Genomic DNA, 22,867 nt, shown 5'->3' with positions numbered 1-22,867 from the left:
CTTCTAGCAACATTACCTAAAATGGAAAAAAAGTATGCATGAAACCTCATAGGCGGCATTATTTAAATGAACACTTTGCCTATTTACAGCAAGTCGCAGAAGTATTGGGGCAGCAACTTAACAGACTTGCTCACCAATTCGCCAACAACTTTGGTTTTAATTAAAGATGATGACGTACAATTTGAATTCTACACTTTATTCTATCACCATCAAATGCTAATCATATCTAAAAAACAAACGGTATTTTAAAAAAGTTTTTGAGATTTTACAGGATTGAAAAGTAAGCAAAATTGTTCGCGATGGTAGTGAGCAAGTTTGATAACTTGCTGTTAAATCAAACGGGGCATAACTTCATGAGCTATTTAAGTTTGTTAATAACGGAAGAACCGAGGCGGAGATAATTCTTATTTTGAAACGTAAACACCCATGTCTAGTACCTCGTGTTTTTATTAATTTTAATATCTTCTATTTGTGGTAGGCTCCGGTGTACAGTCTGCACAGTAAAACTGCATAAATATAGAAAAACAAAGACATTATTTTAGGGTTCCAAGTACCCACGTGCCACCCACACCACCACCACTATCTGTAGATACTGGAGGCCTGGCACATTATTTTAGGGTTCCAAGTACCCACGTGCCACCCACACCACCACCACTATCTGTGGATACTGGAGGCCTGGCACATTATTTTAGGGTTCCAAGTACCCACGTGCCACCCACACCACCACCACTATCTGTGGATACTGGAGGCCTGGCACATTATCTTTATAGGAACAGTCCCTGTTAAATAAATCATTTTCAACCCAAATTTAAAACGTCTGTACTGTCAGAACTAGATCTCGGTCAACTAAATTAGAATATATACCAAAAAAGCTGTGATTTTCCGCCTATTTTTGAATCGCATCGTCAATGTATTAACTGTAGAAAATGTTGGTGATTGACGACATGATATACTGTATAATAACCCCAGGTAAGGCATTATCGCTGACGTCTTTAACTGTGAAATGACGAGCAATTCTCTCACGGGCATATTGCAAACTTAATATACTATATTACTATACGAGTGGTGGAGATATTTTCATCGGCTACGTCCCGTAATGTTCGAGGTCAAGATGAAATCATCCCGTGTTGAAAGGATACGCGTTTTAGTCACGTGATCATTGCCTTTGACGGGAATTGCCACAAACTGTTCAGGTAAGACAAGTTATCATTTTTTATGATTACCGACTCTAGTTCACACGAGTTTTGTTTTCGGTTGACAGTATAACAGTTAAACAGAACTAGATATATTTGATGACAGATGTGTTTTCACGAAAATTCACATATTACATTATGACTTGTTCTACAATACTACTTTGCAGTAAAAGTTTAAAACAAAGACAAAACAAGTACGGTATCTTTACTTGAAGCAGTAGATACTTTGGGTTAGTTGCTTAATGCTTGAAAATACATATCAGAATTATTAGAGGTGAATAGTAATGCAAAACAGACGCACAAAATGGAAGTCGCAGTATTTTTGCCGAGTTTGCTGAGGTTCACTTTTAGACAATGCGTGACGCCTCGCTTCGTTGTCGCACCTGTTCTCAGATTATAATCTGGCGGCCCAGACACAATTATTTGTATTGTGTGTATTAACGTTGGGGTGCCGACCTTTATAGCAGACAGCTTCGTGTAAGTACTCTGGATAATTCTTTCCAGAGTTTTTTTTTCCAATTGTATACACGGTGTTGGAGACGACTGGGTAAGTGTAAAACGTCCTGGAGATAAAAATGTCAGATAATAAATACCGCCCTCTATCGCAGTGATATAATAAGCTGCAAAGAATAACAGAGGGCGCTATAACAAGCTCGCAAACATTCATCTCAACTTCAGAACAGGTAATGAACGCAAATTATCGCTTTAGCTTCGATTCTAAAATAAAAATGGATGGTGGGTGATTCTTAGTGGTTGGTTATTATCCGTGATATTGCGTTGTGATTTCACATGAGATTTCATTGTTTGCCCCGATAGAGGCGTGCACCTATGGAGTAACAAATTGGCGAACTCAAAACGTACCGTGAACCCCAAAACGCAATGACATTTTAGGGCTAAACAAGATGTTAACATTTTTGAATGCTCCTCCCCTAATTTACGTAATCACAATCATATATAATTTGTATTTTATCTAAACATTTATTTAAAACACTATAAATAACTAAAATCTCTATATGATATACTATTATTGAACTGTTCGATCCGATGTTTAAAATATGACCAGACAAAAAACATTGGCATTGGTTCAGTATTTTCGAAATGTTCATTGCAATGACAAAATCATTATCTTTTCATAGATCTTTTTTTCAAAGCTGTTTTGAATTTTATGAAGAGCTTTGAGTGTGGTTTTCAGTGGGCCACAGCTTTCAATGTGCTATATGCAAAGCGTTTTGATTGATGTCACATGGGTATTCTGAGTCAGAATATGTATAGCGCTATTCGGTCACCCCTGAGCAATTTACCTAATTAGCATAAATTCAAAATGGCCGCAATAAAAAAATTAAGCCATGCGCTGCATAGGGTTTACCATATTTGATATTTTAGTTTGCCCATACAATCTTATAATGGTAAAATACTGTTAAAGTTTCTCGTAATATCAGAAATTAAAAAAAAAGCTTTTCTGAAAAATAATGCTTTGTCATTAAGATTTGAATAATTCAAAAATACAGCACCAATTTCAATTTTTATTATTCAGTTCTATTTTATACATGGAACTGATCCCTTAAATGTATTATGTTGATTCTTTGTTACAAAAATAATATACAATTTCAATCAAATCATGCAAATTTAAGAGAGTCTTCTAAAATGATGAAAGATAACATGTTCAGTCTACAAGAGTTGCAAGATAGGCCCCTGGACTTGTGATAGACATACACAATCTTAGTCAAAATGTGACAAACGTTACATACCGGTATTGCACTCTATTTAGAACAAGCAATGCAATTTTGTTGATCATGACTACTTTTGACCGCAGGTAAAATAGCAGCAAATTTGAAAGTGTTAGTCTGGAACATTTTATGCAAGTGAATGCAAAGTTATATATATTACAAATGTGATGCGATAGTTTGCACTGTTTAATCTTAAACCTCCACAAACTGCTGTGAATTCTGTTTAATTACTCTTTTTCAGTTACCTGTGGAATGCTAGCTTTAGCTGTCAACACAACAGAACAACCCAAACACATTGTGATTGAGTTTTTAATATTTGTAGTGATAACAAATACTTCAGGCTGAATATTATCAGTATTTTCTCCATTAAACAAGTCATTCAATATGGGTTCATATTTTACTGTCACTCTTTTAAAGAGGCAACACTTTCTTTGTATAATATGGAGTCATCACAAGAATACTGCAAATTATTCTGAAGGCAATATGACGTTCATACTGATGTGTAGCGGAGCTTGATGTGACCAGTACTGCCTGAGTACATACTTTGCAGTATTCTTGTGATAACCTTATTATTATACATTGTTTAACTAATAATTTATTGAGATAACAGTCATAGATGGCAACAAAAAGCATTTTGCCAATGTTTGCATTCGAGTGTGACAAGATTTCCATCACTTTAACACAAACAAATTACGTAACCTCAAACAAATCAATGCTGGTGTCAGTGTGTGGTTCTCATCTGTCAACCAGGTGTGTCACACTCAAACTGAAACAATATTTACTTCAAGGCAGTTTGTTGCTATTAGTTACCAGACATTGTGTTATTTGCCATGAATTCTTCTTGTGTGGAAACACTCACTCTTTTGGACAGAAATTTGGATTTCCAGTACAAGATTGATTTCCGGGCATTTTTTTACCACATTTACACTTTCTTGGGTGAATATTAAGCAACTTGACATTTAGACTGAATCAAGTGGAAAAGGCAACAAAGATCAACAGAATACCTGGTACCGGTAATATCAAAGTTTTGTTTTACTTGTATCCACATCTCTGCTAATTGCTACTCACTCATTAACTACGTTAATCTATTTTAACTTTATAAAAAATGAAATTGTCATACTTCCACTGCATAATGGGAAAATGTTAAACTGTCAACCATTGGTCAGAATTTCCAATTATATGCACAACCATGGGTACTGATATCATTCAATCACTGACTGTGGAGGCATTATAAAAGCAGCAAGATATTAGTGGAGATAATTTGCACAGTACACACTTCACTTCCTCATCAACACAGATGCAACACAACACCAAGGATGAAACATTGCCACTATTTCTCAACATACAATGAAACAAAACAGACTCGCGACAACATGTTTACCCTTTTGTCTTCATCATTTATTGCCTCTGTACATAAACTTGACTGGAGATACTAAGCTGTAGACTGATTGGTTAAAAGCTAACATGTGACCACAAAACTGTTTCTGATTGGCTTACTTAAGACATGCAACTAAAAGCACGACTGTAATTGGCTTGTACATGCAATATGACCATCTGTGTTATACAAGGAACCATAGAAACATGCAGAAATATGTTAATAAGAAAAGTTTTGCAGCTCTAACTTTCTTACTAAAACATCACAATAAATAAATAAGGAAATAATGAAAAGATAATGTTTGTCAAAGTCTAAAGTTTACCAGTGGAGTTTTAGAGAAGTTTGTTTAACTTGACAAACTCATTTTAGAAGTTTTGGCCTTCAGGCCTTGTAAAAAGAGATTATTTTTTTTCTTTGCAAAATGATGGTCGACAAGTTTTTATGTTTAAATTCATCAACAGAGGGCGCTGTGCAGTGGTTTGCATGCTGTCCTTCAGGTGACATGCAAACAAATTTGTACCTAGCACAATGTCATGACAAGTCAAAGTTAAAATACGATTTTTTTGTTTACAGATGCTGGAGAAACTAAGCTGTAAACTGATTGGTTAATAGCTAACATGTGACCACAAAAGCTGTTTCTGATTGGCTTACTCAGGACATGCAATCACAAGCACTATTCTGATTGGCTTGTTCATGCAATATGACCTTGAACACTGTTCAGATTGAAGACATGTGACCTATATCACTATTCTGATTGGCTTGTACATGCAATATGACCTCGAACACTGTTCAGATTGAAGACATGTGACCTATATCACTATTCTGATTGGCTTGTACATGCAATATGACCTCGGACACTGTTCAGATTGAAGACATGTGACCTATATCACTATTCTGATTGGCTTGTTCATGCAATATGACCTCGAACACTGTTCAGATTGAAGACATGTGACCTTTATCACTATTCTGATTGGCTTGTACATGCAATATGACCTCGAACACTGTTCGGATTGAAGACATGTGACCTATACCACTATTATGATTGGCTTGTACAAATAATTTAAATAAACATGGATGACATGCTGAGCAAAATACAATGCGACACCAGTAAAATTTATTAAAAGCTGATTGGACAGTATCAGTCATGTGACCAAGATAGCAGCATCATTTTGATATTACTTATGTCACTACAGTTGTTGAATATTGCAGTGTCACATGACTGAATGAATGTAGTCATATGACATGTAGTTCACAACGTGATTGGCTACTATGTCATCATGTGATTGGAAACACACACAGTCATTGGTTACTAAGGGTTCATGTTTTTTTCTGGAGCTTGTTGATGAGCGAGATAGATGAAGCCCATACTGGACAAGGCACTAACAAGGAAAATGACATCAAACCACCGATGGTAGAAATTGAATTGTAAATCGCCGAGTACTTCAGTTATTATACCGCGGTATTCTGGTGGCATATTCATTCTCATGAGCAGCACAGACGACACAAAGTACATTCCCTGCAGAAAACAAATAGAACACAATAAGAGTTATTGTAATTATGACACAGTGGGAACATTTGCAAACTCTCTAGTGAATTGGCTAACTGCTTTGGTTTTGACAAAACAATTGACTTTCAAATCTGGCTGGCACTGACTTGTGGCCATGCGTACTCTGGGTTAATCTCTATTACAGTGGCGAACATACAATGATTTTATGTAGTGGAATATAAATAAACAATTTTGTAAATCATTTGTACTGCTTCGTATATTTAGTATAATATACTAAGATTCAAAGAATCTCGCTCGACAATAATGTAATGCAATATATTGTCCTCCTATATTTATATTATACTGCAATTCAGTAGATTATTTACTGACAGGTGAGTTATAAAGAGTTACATGAAAGAACCACTAAATTATAAAAAGTTGCAAAGAACCCCCCCTTTTTGCCATTAGGAAAGTGACAAAGAAACGTTTCTCACATTTACTGGAGGTAATCAGTGTTTTATGTTCTTCATGTAATGATTTGTTCGTAATGCAAGGGATTGTCCATGCAAAAACAACGAATATGGTTAAATTTTATCAGAGGTTAGCTTAATGTTACCCCAATGAATCATTTGGCTGTGAAAGTTTGTAGGAAACTGAAAACAATATTTTTTAATTTGTCTCTTTATTTAGTTGCAAGCCATATTCAAAATGGCTGCCCCATATAGTAAATATTGGTGAATAAATCGCTTCTATGCATGCTAGCCGGTTCTTACCAGGGATAGCCCCATTTTTAAAAAAAAATTGCGTGAGCAGATTTTTTTTTGAAATAACTTGTACTTGGCTACCAACATAATTTCACAGTGGGTTAGGTGGTATTCACATGACTAGAAGATTTGCTTGTGGAGATAGCAATAGGACCCCTAGACTGACAGACATTTTCATAGTATGTTAAGTGGTACTCACCATTATTTGTGCAAGTGCTAGAACTATTACACTAGAAGACTTGCTACTGGAGATAGCATAGAAAAACTGAAAAGCAAGCAAATATTGAATTATGGTTATTGAACCGTGATTTGCAATTGAATAATCAGCAGCAACTAAGACATGGGATTCCTGAAAATTGATGGATGCTAAGTTTATTTGTAAATTATTATAAATGAACATATAAATGAATGAATCAACACAAGCTCAGTTTTGTCGGCAGTAAAATACATATATGAATGATTTCTACACTAAATTTATTGTGCATACCCTCACATGAAAGCAACCATAAACATGGCACACATTATAACTTTAATTTATTTTTGTTGAGTGGATATCAACATAATCTGTGTGGCTGAATTTGGAAAAAAAGATTATTATTCAGGATTCAATTTTGACAGAAGCAGCAAACATATTCAGATTCAGGGCCATTGAACATTAAAACCGTATAACAATATTTTAGTACAGATTGCATAATATAAGCGATTATTATACATTTGTCACCGTAATGCCATAAGTTACAGCGTGCCATAATTTTGCGGTATTTTACGGGGTGTTATGATCTACCATATAAAGAAATGCGAATTCCAAATATGGAACGATTACGTGCGTAAGCGTCCTCTGATAATAAAAATAAATATGGCTGCTACCAGGGTTTGACCAAACTCCACACAAAGAAGTTTGCTGATCCTTTTCTAAATTTTTTTGTTTTCAGCATTCCCGTGATGTATCATTGGGAGGAAAAAATGTATAATAATAATCTTCATAATAACCTCATATTATCACATCCCACTGTTGTTACGTGTGCTGTGATTGATTGAGACTCAGTCACGACATTGGATAAGATGGATATTACATGGTATATTACATAGATGACGTCACTGAAACTACTGCACATAACAAATTGTCATGTATTTCGCAGTTTGTTTTTTTGCAGCAAAACAATGTATGTACAATTTTTGTATGTATATTATTGAGTTTTGTGTCACTTGTTATATTTCATATTTAAAATATAAGTTATATTGGCTTTGAATTTGGCTAGTAGGTATTTGATATTATCTACCATTCTAAGAAGTCTGAATGTATGTACTTTATTCCACAGAAGAGTGCTCTTACAAGCAGTGTAATTTCACCCATATATCATGGTGACTCTAGGCTTAAGATTGTGTGTGTTTATTTATTTATTATACGATGAGATTTGATCAGCAGAGCCAATATATTGCTTTGTAAATTTTCTAGCTGCGCTGCAGTAGTGATGTTAAAATTACATTGTTCTGAATTTCTTGCTCTAACATGTATTATTCACAGCTTTGGTTTCAACACAGTTGTAAAAGTTTTTATGATCTCTGTGTTGCGTATGATAATGCATTTTGTTTATTTCTGTGCTAGATATGTGTTAGCGATATGTTTGTGTCCTCCAACATTCCTACATTTGATGCTTTTTTCACTTTATACACGTCTAACTAAAAGTGATAATCGGATTATTGCAGTGCTTTTATCATCCAACATGCATTTATGTTCTGTAGAATAACTTATGTACAAGCCATAGACAAGTTTTTTAATATTTTTTTCTCTTAGTTTTTTACTTCATATCCTGCAATCAAGATTTAATAATAATTATAATAATAATAAATAAAAATGATGAACAAACTGCTTGCAAAGTTGTGAAAAGTGATTGCAAAGTTGGCAGCTTATCTGCGTTGTTATATTGTCTGGACCCACAGTTAATAGTTCAAAAAGTGAATAAATATCTCGTAAATGGCCCTTGTATTATCGTATTGTCTCCCGGAGCATGTATAAGTCATTTTTTCACTCCATAGTCATCTAATTAAAAATGATAAAAAGATCCTTATTATACATTTAACATGCATTTATGTTCTGTACTGTAAACTTATGTATGCGCCATAGCTACTCAAGAGAACTGAATTTACAAATATATACCGGGTAAGTCAAGTTTTTTTTATATATGTATTTTTTTCTCTCAGTTTGTTTTGCTATTGCTTTTTTTAATATGGAATGTACAAACTTTTCTACTTTATAATCCTGCAATAACAATTTAATAAATGAATAAATCAGTGTTGTTATTTTGTGGGTTAGCGGGTGTGAGAGATGTACTGTATTTGTCTTCAGTTAAGCGCCACCTTCAATTAGGCTCCAATGCCACAAAAACATAGTACATGTATTTTACACCCAAATTAAGCACCAGACAGAGTTGACATTTTGGCATGTATAGATCGTGAATTGGTGCCAGTGGATCGACTACCGGTTACCGGTTAGTAGCGATAGACACGATTGTGGAAGTCCCTCACTGCTACTCTACGACAGGCTTTTATGCAAAATAATCTCCTTTTTGTCTACTGTAGAAGTAGAAAATGATCGCGTGGTTTTTAATTTAGTGAATTTCACAGTAAGTCCATAAACAAGAAATTAAAACTACACGAAAATATTCTGTTTCAAATGAGTTGTTATCATAGTGAACAATGTTAAATTATTCTTTAAATGCTCAGTTTAACTTTCCAAAAATAACTAATTTCTTGATTTGAAAAAAAAAATCATGCAGTTTTCCCACCAAAATCAAAGCCAATAGATGGCAAACATCGGCAAATCTCTGCCGTGTTGCGTTCATACAATATTTAAATGAGCTATGGTAATTTGATCACGTTGGCATCATCCAGCATTTTGATTGGTTAATTAACGACTTGACCTATCAGGTCTAAGAACACATTTCAGGTCAACTCCTACACAGGAAGCATGGCGGATATTGTATTGCATCAAACATTTACATGCGACCGAAATCATTCGCTTACGATGAAATTAAGTTCAAATTTACTTGCATTTTATTTTTTGTAATTACTACTGAGTAATAATCAGAACTGTGGAATGCAGCATGACGGGATTTCACTATTGAGATCATTTACTACTAAGTGATGCATGTGTGTTTGTTTTATTTTTCTGTTGATTGTACGGCAAACTGTGAATGTTTTCTAAAGGATGATACTTTTTGTACAACTTTCTAGACTGTCTGAAAACACATCATTTACTTAGTATTTAAAATAAAGGTAACAGGCGTCAGACGGTAATGTAAAATATTGCCAATAATGTATCACCAGAATGGAGCAAGAACAATGGCTTGAAACACAGTTACTGGTACTAGAACTTGAAGTGCTTGAAATAAGCATCATTTGAAATAAAGTTGCCCAAATTTAACAACAAATAAATGACACCATGAAATGAAAGTGTAACAAAGTGGCGCCTAATTGAAGACAAACACGGTATGTTAGATGTGGTTGTGCATGATCTGTTCGATGTGATAAAATAAATAACACATGGCCTCAGGCTGTTGGTCATGACTATAATATGTATGATGACTTTGCCTAATCAATATTATGGTCATGACCACCATACCTCAGACAAGCAACAAATCGTAATATTGCCCTCACAAACATGTGTTATTATTTAAATGTCTCTTACCTTTGTTAAATTAATTAATAATCCCCTGATTGATGTCACTATAATGATACCAACAAGGATAAATGAAATTTGCTGAGACCAGAATTTAACCTGGAAATATACATATAGCATATAAATAACATGCAAGATGTATTCATACATGTAGAAGCATTGGAATTAGTTATACACTGGCACACAAATTATCTGTCCATTCAGTGTCTTGTTTATATATGTAGAAGCATTGGAATTAGTTATACACTGGCACACAAATTATCTGTCCATTCAGTGTCTTGTTTATATATGTAGAAGCATTGGAATTAGTTATACACTGGCACACAAATTATCTGTCCATTCAGTGTCTTGTTTATATATCTTTGATCAAACTGACACAGTAATCAGTGTTTTTGCATGTAAAGTCACTTATGTCACATTTTGTCACTTGCACTTCTTGTAACTGAACAACACTTCTGTAAAATATATAAATGTAAGTTTACATATAACTTGAGCAAAAAACCAACATTGATTAAAATTTGAAAATGTAGGACATTTCTAAATAATTTGCTAAAATGGCATAAATTGTGTGCGGAATGGGGCAATTGTCTTTAAACTACCCCAATTGCCCCATCCCCGCAGACAATTGCCCCGTCCCCGCAGACAATTGCCCCGTCCCCGCAGACAATTGCCCCGTCCCCGCAGACAATTGCCCCATCTCCACAGACAATTGCCCCATCTCCACAGACAATTGCCCCATCTCCACAGACAATTGCCCCATCTCCGCAGACAATTGCCCCATCCCCGCAGACAATTGCCCCATCCCCGCAGACAATTGCCCCATCCCCGCAGACAATTGCCCCATCCCCGCAGACAATTGCCCCATCCCCGCAGACAATTGCCCCATCCCCGCAGACAATTGCCCCGTCCCCGCAGACAATTGCCCCGTCCCCGCAGACAATTGCCCCATCCCCGCAGACAATTGCCCCGTCCCCGCAGACAATTGTCCCGTCCCCGCAGACAATTTCCCCATCTCTACAGACAATTGCCCCATCTCCACAGACAATTGCCCCATCTCCACAGACAATTGCCCCATCTCCACAGACAATTGCCCCATCTCCACAGACAATTGCCCCGTCCCCGCAGACAATTGCCCCATCTCCACAGACAATTGCCCCATCTCCACAGACAATTGCCCCATCTCCAGACAATTGCCCCATCTCCACAGACAATTGCCCCATCTCCACAGACAATTGCCCCATCTCCACAGACAATTGCCCCATCTCCACAGACAATTGCCCCATCTCCACAGACAATTGCCCCATCTCCACAGACAATTGCCCCATCTCCACAGACAATTGCCCCATCTCCACAGACAATTGCCCCGTCCCCGCAGACAATTGCCCCGTCCCCGCAGACAATTGCCCCGTCCCCGCAGACAATTGCCCCGTCCCCGCAGACAATTGCCCCATCTCCGCAGACAATTGCCCCATCTCCACAGACAATTGCCCCATCTCCACAGACAATTGCCCCATCTCCACAGACAATTGCCCCATCTCCACAGACAATTGCCCCATCTCCACAGACAATTGCCCCATCTCCACAGACAACCATTCTCTTCTACTTGTTTGTACTTACATCAAACTGAATGCCAAAGTAATTGACAGCAATCTCTACACCTCTGGTAACAGGATCTGTTTTACCAACTCTATCAAATACTATATTAATAGTAGAGATGACAATCTTCCATAGACAATACATAGAGAATATATATCCCATGAAATTAAAATATTTGCCTTGTAAAGTACGTGAATATATGATCCTCTCCTGGAAAATGAAAATAAGTACAAGAAATAATTACCACCGAGGGCGCTTTCTCTTAATATTAAAATACTGTGAAATGCTTTAATTTCACAGGACAATTTCCGTGAGTTTGAAGTATTTTTTCCTTCACCCATTGAAAATCATCAAAACAAAGAATTTCTAGTAGTGAATAATAAATGGTTTACAACAGTTTCTATATGATACTGTCTTTACCCATGATCCTTTGCCCATAGTTTCAGGTGTTTCTCAAATTCTACATTTTTTTTATTTAAATTTAGACGAGTATTATTTTGAATATTTTTTATGAACAATTTGCCAACTTATTTATTTATCATAATGGAATCAACTCAGCAATATACAAAATATAAATATTTAAAACATATTTAAATCAATGTTCATTGCAAAATATTGAGAAATGTACAGTATATTTTGGTTTTGACTTGAAAATCAACTTTCCCAGCAGTCAACAAGCAGACTCAACTTGATGATGGCTCAGAATCCCTACAACATCAGTTCTGTTAGAGGGCGCACTTTTTAAATCATCTGTATTTCTTACCTTTGTATTATGTAGGTCAACAACCTCCAAGAAAAGTTGTCTACTGAGTTCCTCATAAGCATTAACTTCCTGTTGTAATTGACTTATACCTGGGTACATAGATAAGGTCATGTGACAACCATGTGACTCTCTAAACACTGAAACAAATTATGATGCTTGAAATTCTACTGATCAAATTGTACTACCATGACAACCATAAATCAAAACTAATGTATGGGATAGATAGCCGATGGAAAATAAACAGGGGTGCAGCCGATTTATTTATTTAGTGTCTGGGTTTCTAGACTATTTAGTGCTGGTAAACAAGTCATTGAAAATGACACAGTCCCCGTTAAGTTCTCTTTGTGCTCATCATATTAAAGCGGAGGGGTTGTCGCGAGCGTGTCCTTGAAACTTGAGTTCCAAGTGGCGTATACAACAGATTGTTTATTTACATCAAAACACGTGTTTCGTGTCATAGTAATATGGCCAAAATAAAAACAGCCGTTATTCAGCCATCTTTGATCTGATTATGAAACACACTGATATGTATGATGTATGTGCCAAATACGAATGAAAATGGTACATAAATTGTGGAAATATAGTAGTAAGGCCAAAAAGTCAGATGGCTGTCAATCGGCCATCCTTGACCAGATTTTGAAACAAATTGACATGGATATGCATCCTAACATGTATAAAGTACATGTATGTGCCAAATTTGAATGAAAACTGACAGAGCACGTCCAAGATACCGCATAAAAAAACAAAAACAAGATGCCTGCCAGTCGACCATCTTTGATCCATCATGGACATGTATCCTAACATGCCAAGTTGTTTAGCGGGGTTAATGAACATGTGACATATCTGGTTGACGAGGTCATCCGTTTTAACCTGGTCCAACTGACCCGGATCTATTGCAGTGAGGCTAGCATTAATCTCGCTAATCGTATTTTCATCAAAACAATCTTTATATTTCCGGGACAAGTTTGGAATCCACTTGGGACGTACGTGAGTAGCAGTGTTATTACATTTTGTATTGGCTGATATATCGACAATTGGGGTTGCATTGGATACGTAGTTTGATTTCAAAGTTAAGCATATAAGACTGTGCTTATCCAATAATAATTTATCAAAGACATCAACATAGAAATTAGTAGCATTTATAAACAACTGAGGTGAGGCAAGTATATAATCTACCAAACTCGAATCAGCACAGGTTAAATTGCCACATCCAAGGTCATCCCCAATACGTCCATTCACAATATGGATATCTAAACTTTTACATAATTCAACAAGTTTATACCCATTGTTATTTGTCGATTTATCACAGCTGTATCTATCAGTACATAAGCCTAGTGACTCCATGTTAAATTTTGTATTACAGATATCACCATTTTCTTCAATGGCTATAACACCAAAATGATTAGCATTTAAAAAATCGTCTAACAAACCAGTTCTAGCATTATGATCTCCAACCAATAAAGTCGGCAAATCGTATAAACACTTGATATTAATCAGATCATCTGCGATATTGTCAAATAATTCATTATCATAGTATTTAGATCCTTCGTGTGGGATATATACAGAACCAATAATAAAATCATAACCTAAGATTTGCTTATCTACTTTAATCCACAAAACGTGGTCAGATGACAAATTGTGGACCACATGAATATAGCCTCTGTACCTATCTTTATAAAAAATAGAAATACCATGAATGCTACCAAATGGATGGCTTTTAGTTTGCTTTTCCTTACACAATACTTGAAAACCAGGTATCGTAAAAGGGTCAATTTGATCAGTTTTAGTCTCACAGAGACAAACAATGTCAAAATGTTTGATGTAATCAAGAAAAATTTCATTGTCAATTTTCGAGTGCAGACCACAAACATTCAGTCCTACGATATTAATGGTCTTCGATTCTGATGTTGCATAACTGTGATCATGTTTTAGTCCTAAAATGGCTGGGCCACAGCGATCCTATAGCTCAAAATAAACCCCGGCTTCTTTTACTTGCTGTTCACTCCATCCAATTCCAATTAAATCATCTGCAGTATTGATCACTTTTTTCACAGGTTTGTCGTCCTCCAACACCACACAAAAGATTTTTCCGTCGATTGTCCATACTTTTTGAACACTGTCGTCTTGTCTCAGCTTACTGACTAATTTCCTACGGAGTGTTGTTAAATCGTCATTAATGAACACCTGGTTATACTTTGGAATGTCTTTGAGTTTTCTTTTGTTTTTCATAATGGCGCTCTTAATGTCACGGCGGACAAACTGCACAATAATTGGTCTGACACGCTTACCACGTGTTGGGAGCCTGTGTGAAGTGCTAATGTCTGCACTTGTCAAATTCACACCCATGTCTTTTGCCAAGGTAACAATTAATTCATTGGTATTTTCCTGCTCAACCTCAGGGAGGCCGGAGACCTGGATATTCGCCTTACGCGAATACTGCTCTAATTTGTCTTCTTCAAATTGCTGAGACTGTATTACTTTCTTCATTTCATCCATTTTAGCATCAAACTCAGATTCAAGTACATTTATTCGTTTTACGTTTTCGGCTCTCATTTCATCTAAAAATAATCTCATTGATGCTGTCACTGCAGATGTTACAGATTTGATTATTAACGGCTGGATTGCCAAAATAACACTACTAACAATGTCACCTACTTTGGCATGGTCACCTGCATCCACCTGTTGCGTCGCAGAGCTCGATGCTTTCCTTTGGGAACATCGTAGTTTTTTACCACTCGTTTCAACTTTTAATGCGTTTTCAATGGCTTCTGTAATAGTTCTGTTGTAATCCGGCCTACTAGACTCACCATCATCTTTCTCCTTGCTATTGTTGGCCGCACCAGAGCTTTCGTGTGTCGCCTCCATCTCACTCCTCATTAGAAAAGACAAGATGGCTGCCAGTCAGCCATCTTTGATCCAATTGTGAAATAAATCATCATGGACATGTATCCTAACATGTATAATCTATGTACCAAGTTTGAATGAAAACTGACAAAGCATGTCCAAAATACAACATTTTCAAAAAACAAGATGGCTGTCAGTCGGCCATTTTGAATCGAATCGCTAAACCACTGCATGTGCATATGTCCCACATAAGGTACTAGGCACATGCAAAGAATGAACGGAATCGGTCCACAGGATTCTGAAATATGACGTTGGACAGACGGACGCACGGATAGACGGACACACGAACGGACGCACGGACAGACGGACGCACGAACGGTCGGACGGACACACGGACGGTCGGACGAACAGACTCAGGAACTCACGGACGGTCGGGGACATGTATCCTAACATGTATGATCTATGTACTAAATTTGAATGAAAACTGACAAAGCATGTCCAAAATACGACATTTTCAAAAAAACAAGATGGCTGCCAGTCGGCCATCTTTGATCCAATTGTGAAATAAATCATCATGGACATGTATCCTAACATGTATAATCTATGTACCAAGTTTGAATGACAACTGACAAAGCATGTCCAAAATACAACATTTTCAAAAAACAAGATGACTGCCAGTTGGCCATTTTGAATCGAATCGCTAAACCACTGCATGTGCATATGTCCCACATAAAGTACTAGGCACATGCAAAGAATGAACGGAATCGGTCCAAGGGACTCTGAGATATGACACCGGACGGACGCACGGACGCACGCACGGACGCACGCACAGAGACCGAATTATAAGTCCCCGTTTTCGGACTTCGTCCGAACGGGGACTAATAACCACCAGACATTTTCATTTAGTAATAAGTTTGGCAACAGAGTACAGTAAAATCTGTATTATCCGTAGAAGCCACACCCATTCTTTCTTGAACAATTGAGAATAAAAATTCATCTTTTTTCATGTGTAGATGCTCTAATAGAAATGGCATCCCCTCTGTTGCATTGTACCATTTTAATACAGATTTTACAGTATTTAATTCAAGCTATGACTATTGGTTGAAATAAACTCAAAATACCAAATTATGTCAGGCTATAAATCAAAGTTAGTACAAACATTGTAACAGAAAAAGGCAATACATGACAAACTATTATTAAAGGATACTTTCTTTGCCACTAGAACCAGTGACATTTTTAATCATCCCCCATATTCCTCTTTGTTTGGGTGTTGCATTGGCCGCTCTCTGTAAACTCTCACGTTCAGCCAAGGCTATTCTGAAGAACACAAACATACAAAATTAATAAGTTAATCTCTAGGTGTCATAGGTGAATCAAAATATTCATAATTTATTAAAACTTGCACTTATGGTGAAAAACATACATACTTGAATGCTCTAGCGTTACTCTAAAAACACTATAGAGATGAATAGAAAATTTTGACCACATTTAACCATAAATATTTATTCTGCTTTATTTTCTGTTTTAAAACAACAAAACAGAACATGCTAAATTATGTGACTGAGTGACACCTTCATTCGTGTACACATCTTCAAGTGTTCGTTTCACAGATCACGTCTCAGCTAAAGACATGTTACATAAAACTATGTTCCACTTCAATTTGGATCAAAATATGAATGTGAGCAAGTGAAAAAAATAAAAAATAAAATAAATACGCATTGCCTAATTGGATAGCATTTTAGTTGTTTTACCACCAGTGATCAATCAGTCATTTAAAAATATGCAGACTAACAAAGTGAGACGTGAATACAAACAGTATTATTTTACAGTGTCATAAGTCATTCGATGGTCAATCTTTAAATTGTAAAAAAAGTAAACATTTTTTCACATCAGATACCAATTGAGTGGAAATCAAATCAGTGTTTCAAAAAGTTCTTCGCACACCACATATGAATTGGTACCACTACATCAATGAGATTCAGTCACTCAACAGTAAACCAACCAACATATTCTATGTTCCTCCTCTGAAATACATGTTCAGATATACTAGTACTCAGTAATAATATTCAAATAACATTTGTTAGAAGATTCTATGTTTGCATTAAGTGTCGTCACTGTAAACAGTATTTGCACCTGTTAATGTGCCCAATTGGTGGTATTACTACAGTCACTCTCAATAAATAGATCAAGCAAGTCAGTAGTCAAGAAGAAAGGTACAATTCAATTAGTACATTATGCACAAACCCAACAGAGGTGGACATACAGTTTTAGCGACCCAAAGAGCTTCACCCCGGTTGACAATGGGCTCTGAGGGTCTCTAAAACTGTATGTCCACCGCTGTTGGGGTGTACATTTGTATTATTATACTGAATAAATCTAAAAACAGAAATTGTGGCATTCAATCATGGCAAACTTCATTTCACGCTCATAGATCTGAATGCATGTATGAACACAAATATACAAGTTGAAAGAGTTCAAGAGCAGTGATTGAATTCTATTAAGTTTTATCATGGACGTCTTTTTACTTTCATGGTAGTTTTGATAAACTTAATTTCAACAGCTTCAGCCAAACGAAGAATTGATCCTGATCCTGTGCGCAGCTATACGCTACATTGCATTCCAGGTTCGCATTACATGTAGAACATTGAAACGAGCTGCACATTGAAACGAGCTGCACATGGAGCTGCACACTGCTTGAGTATAGGTTTACATCAACACTATTCTCTATCAACAAATACACTGTACATAATATGTTAATATACTGTCAAAACACACAAAAACTTAACAAAAATAAACAAAACGATGCCGTCACACAGCAAAGCCCACGACTGTCAGATTATTTAGATTGACGAACTACGCAATCCCAGATGCAATGTCTCAAAGCGTGCAGCTGAGCACGCTGGCGAACGCACAAGCTTGACTAAAAATCACGTGAAATCACTACAAAATCCTAGTTTTTCACTCCAATAAGATAGTGATATAGTGAACGTAAACCTGGCAAACCAATAAGTTCACGAATATTGCCGCGTAAAATGCTCCCCTGACAAGTCATTGACGTAAATCAGGTAAATTGAGGAGGAAGGTACCCGGATGCAGGTTAACATACAAAAATGTTAACCTCTAATACAGTAATCAGAACAGAGATACAGAAAGTAGGTAGAATAGTTACCTTTTTTTCTTTGTTAATATCATATCCATTATCTGCATAAATTTTCTTTCATGGGCTTGTATATCACCATCAGATACATGTCTAGAGAGATAATACATGCAAACTTTCTGATTATCCCTTCTAACATCATAATTTGTCACGTAAAATATTTTTTCACATTTTCTTTGTTACTTTTGAACATAATTTCAAATCATTTTCATAAAAAGTTTGGCAAAAAATATGAATCAACAAAGTTATAATTGGAAAATGGTGCTAGACACATTCAAGTATTATAAAACATTCCCAGGCTGACTGAAATCTGATTCCCTAACTGGTTAAACAAATTCAAATGGCACTTGACTTCCACAACTGGTTAAATTAATTCCCATAGCATTATGGGAAGACATTCGATAGTAATCATATCCCAAACCAAAGAAATCCTGCCAACAACGCAGCAACATACAATTAGTTCGAATAATTCATAAGTAGTATATAAATTAAACCAAAAGAGAAAAGTAAGAGCAACCTACCTCATAAAATACGACATGTAAGTGTAAGGACAGTTAACAGCACCAAAACCTGACAGCAACGCCATCAATGTAACACCAATAACACCAACACGACTAATGCCCTGTTCTATTGACAGAATACCTAACAGATTTGAAAAGAAAGTTAATGATGATATTAATAATACGTCATTGGTAGTAGCTAGTTAATGATATAAAGTCATAGGCATTAAATGGTTTGTAGTCACTGTACTAGTTGACTAATTTTATTATTGTAAATTTAATACTAGTTTACCATTAATTAACCACCGGTAGCTAATCTAATACTATTTTTTTTAGTTTGATCGACTGATTGACATATTCAAGTTACAGCTTTAGCAGAAAATTGCAGAAATGTTTCCATTTATAATTATATTGCAAATTGTTGTTTGGAAATAAACAAGCAGCCTGTCGGCTGAGATAGCTCCGCTGTTAGCAATGCACATGGCAATTAAAGAACAGAAGATATCATTAGAAAATGAACAAATCTGAGAGAGGTCCACATGTAGTACCTATATGTATAATATATCAAAGCAATTGGACTTGCGGTTTTCAACAAGAAGTCGAAAATATCACTTTTTACCAAAAATTACAAAAATATTCATCAAAATTAAAGAATTAAAGATATCATTATGAAATGAACAAATCTGAGAGAGGTCCACATGTAGCACCTATATATGTAATATCAAAGCAATTGGACTTGCGGTTTTCAACAAGAAGTCGAAAATATCACTTTTTACCAAAAATTACAAAAATATTCACCAAAATTAGAGAATTAAAGATATCATTACAAAATGAACAAATCTGAGAGAGGTCCACATGTAGTACCTATATATGTAATATCAAAGCAATTGGACTTGCGGTTTTCAACAAGAAGTCGAAAATATCACTTTTTACCAAAAATTACAAAAATATTCACCAAAATTAGAGAATTAAAGATATCATTACAAAATGAACAAATCTGAGAGAGGTCCACATGTAGTACCTATATATGTAATATCAAAGCAATTGGACTTGCGGTTTTCAACAAGAAGTCGAAAATATCACTTTTTACCAAAAATTACAAAAATATTCACCAAAATTAGAGAATTAAAGATATCATTACAAAATGAACAAATCTGAGAGAGGTCCACATGTAGTACCTATATATGTAATATCAAAGCAATTGGACTTGCGGTTTTCAACAAGAAGTCGAAAATATCACTTTTTACCAAAAATTACAAAAATATTCACCAAAATTAGAGAATTAAAGATATCATTACAAAATGAACAAATCTGAGAGAGGTCCACATGTAGTACCTATATATGTAATATCAAAGCAATTGGACTTGCGGTTTTCAACAAGAAGTCGAAAATATCACTTTTTACCAAAAATTACAAAAATATTCACCAAAATTAGAGAATTGAAGATATCATTACAAAATGAACAAATCTGAGAGAGGTCCACATGTAGTACCTATATATGTAATATCAAAGCAATTGGACTTGCGGTTTTCAACAAGAAGTCGAAAATATCACTTTTTACCAAAAATGACAAAAATATTCACCAAAATTAGAGAATTAAAGATATCATTACAAAATGAACAAATCTGAGAGAGGTCCACATGTAGTACCTATATATGTAATATCAAAGCAATTGGACTTGCGGTTTTCAACAAGAAGTCGAAAATATCACTTTTTACCAAAAATTACAAAAATATTCACCAAAATTAGAGAATTGAACATATCATTACAAAATGAACAAATCTGAGAGAGGTCCACATGTAGTACCTATATATGTAATATCAAAGCAATTGGACTTGCGGTTTTCAACAAGAAGTCGAAAATATCACTTTTTACCAAAAATGACAAAAATATTCACCAAAATTAGAGAATTAAAGATATCATTACAAAATGAACAAATCTGAGAGAGGTCCACATGTAGTACCTATATATGTAATATCAAAGCAATTGCACTTGCGGTTTTCAACAAGAAGTCGAAAATATCACTTTTTACTAAAAATGACAAAAATATTCACCAAAATTAGAGAATTGAAGATATCATCATGAACTGAACAAATCTGAGAGAGGTCTACCCAAGGTACATATACACCAAGTATCAAAGCATTCAGGCTTGTAGTTTTCAAGAAGAAGTCGAAAAAGTAAAACATTGACACGGACGACGACGGACGACGACGACGACGGACAATCACTCATATGATAAGCTCCGCTCGACAAAGTCGACAGCGGAGCTAAAAAGCTAGACAGCTGACTATAAAGAAAGGCTCCCCTAACTTACAATATATTAAACTGACTATAAAGAAAGGTCCCCCTAACTTACAATGTATTAAACTGAATATAGAGAAAGGCTTCCCTAACTTTCAATGTATTGAACTGAATATGGGAAATGGGACCCCTAACTTACAATGTATCAAACTGAATATAGAGAAAGGTTCCCCTAACTTACAATGTATTGGGCTGAATATGGGAAATGGGTCCGCTAACTTACAATGTATTAAACTGAATACAGAGAAAGGCTTCCCTAACTTAAATGTATTGGACTGAAAATGGGAAATGGGTCTCCTAACTTACAATGTATTAGACTGAATATAGGCTTCCTAACTTACAAAGTATTGGACTGAATATGGGAAAGGGGTCCCCTCACTTACAATGTATTGGACTGAATATGGGAAAGGGGTCCCCTCACTTACAATGTATTGGACTGAATATGGGAAAGGGGTCCCCTAACTTACCATGCTTAGGACTGAGAATGGGGAACGGGTCCCCTAACTTCCAGAAAAAATATACAAATATCAACCATGCTGCAACTGTTAGTACCACAATCAGGCGGTTTTTTTGAACTGTGAATAAAAATATTATGACATATAATAATCAGCTTTTCTATTTTATTGGATGTTTGCCCAGTTTCAAGGAAGTTAGATGACCTGAATAACAATTTGCGATATTGCAGACTTCTATGAATTTTAACTTGTAAATATGATCAGCAACATTCTGTGACATAGTTCGGCCTCCGAGAATAGTGTGATTAATAAACCAAATGGTAATTTTGTAACACAGTTTATGCATAGAACAGGTATGAATGATGTCATGAGCGTTGGAAACAAGATAAACAACAATCACTTACCAAATCTGATATTACTAAGTGTAAAGTATGCAATGTAGAATGGCAATACAAATATTACTGTAAATAGCATAGCAAATATATCCAACTTCCAATGAAAATAGCGAGAACTGAAAGAAAAATTTAGTAACAGCTGAGATAATGAGATGACTCCCGAATCTGCCAGCAGAGTTAATGAGATGACTCCTGACTTTCCCTGCTGAGTTAGTGAGATGGTCCCTGACTGTCCCAGCTGAGTGTGTGAGATGGTCCCTGACTGTCCCAGCTGAGTGTGTGAGATGGTCCCTGACAGTCCCAGCTGAGTGTGTGAGATGGTCCCTGACTGTCCCAGCTGAGTGTGTGAGATGGTCCCTGACAGTCTCAGCTGAGTGTGCAAGATGTTCCCTGACTGTCCCAGCTGAGTGCGTGAGATGGTCCCTGACTGTCCCAGCTGAGTGTGTGAGATGGTCCCTGACTGTCCCAGCTGAGTGTGTGAGATGGTCCCTGACAGTCCCAGCTGAGTGTGTGAGATGGTCCCTGACAGTCCCAGCTGAGTGTGTGAGATGGTCCCTGACAGTTCCAGCTGAGTGTGTGAGATGGTTCCTGACAGTCCCAGCTGAGTGTGTGAGATGGTCCCTGACAGTCCC

The 22,867-nt window shown here is 36.1% G+C and overlaps 1 protein-coding gene across 1 annotated transcript in view; it reads right to left on the bottom strand.

Moving 5' to 3' along the window:
- Positions 1-4,296: 4,296 nt before the first annotated feature.
- LOC100373194 (Golgi pH regulator-like) overlaps positions 4,297-22,867 on the bottom strand; it is a 37,995-nt gene continuing 19,424 nt past the window's right edge. The window contains exons 4-13 of the mRNA XM_085499046.1: positions 22,245-22,351; positions 21,853-21,960; positions 19,106-19,226; positions 18,597-18,677; positions 16,635-16,744; positions 12,584-12,672; positions 11,842-12,030; positions 10,234-10,323; positions 6,745-6,810; positions 4,297-5,811 (exon numbers count right to left, since the gene is read on the bottom strand). Of these exons, the coding sequence (XP_085355172.1) occupies positions 5,605-5,811; positions 6,745-6,810; positions 10,234-10,323; positions 11,842-12,030; positions 12,584-12,672; positions 16,635-16,744; positions 18,597-18,677; positions 19,106-19,226; positions 21,853-21,960; positions 22,245-22,351 (1,168 nt within the window). The 3' untranslated portion in view covers positions 4,297-5,604. The remainder of the gene's footprint in view (positions 5,812-6,744; positions 6,811-10,233; positions 10,324-11,841; positions 12,031-12,583; positions 12,673-16,634; positions 16,745-18,596; positions 18,678-19,105; positions 19,227-21,852; positions 21,961-22,244; positions 22,352-22,867) is intronic.

This window comes from Saccoglossus kowalevskii, chromosome 5, assembly GCF_978046115.1.
Source record: "Saccoglossus kowalevskii chromosome 5, keSacKowa6.1, whole genome shotgun sequence".
Taxonomy (NCBI): domain Eukaryota; kingdom Metazoa; phylum Hemichordata; class Enteropneusta; family Harrimaniidae; genus Saccoglossus; species Saccoglossus kowalevskii.
The sequence above is the reverse complement of the archived record's forward strand: the minus strand, read 5'-3'. Positions and strand labels throughout refer to the sequence as shown.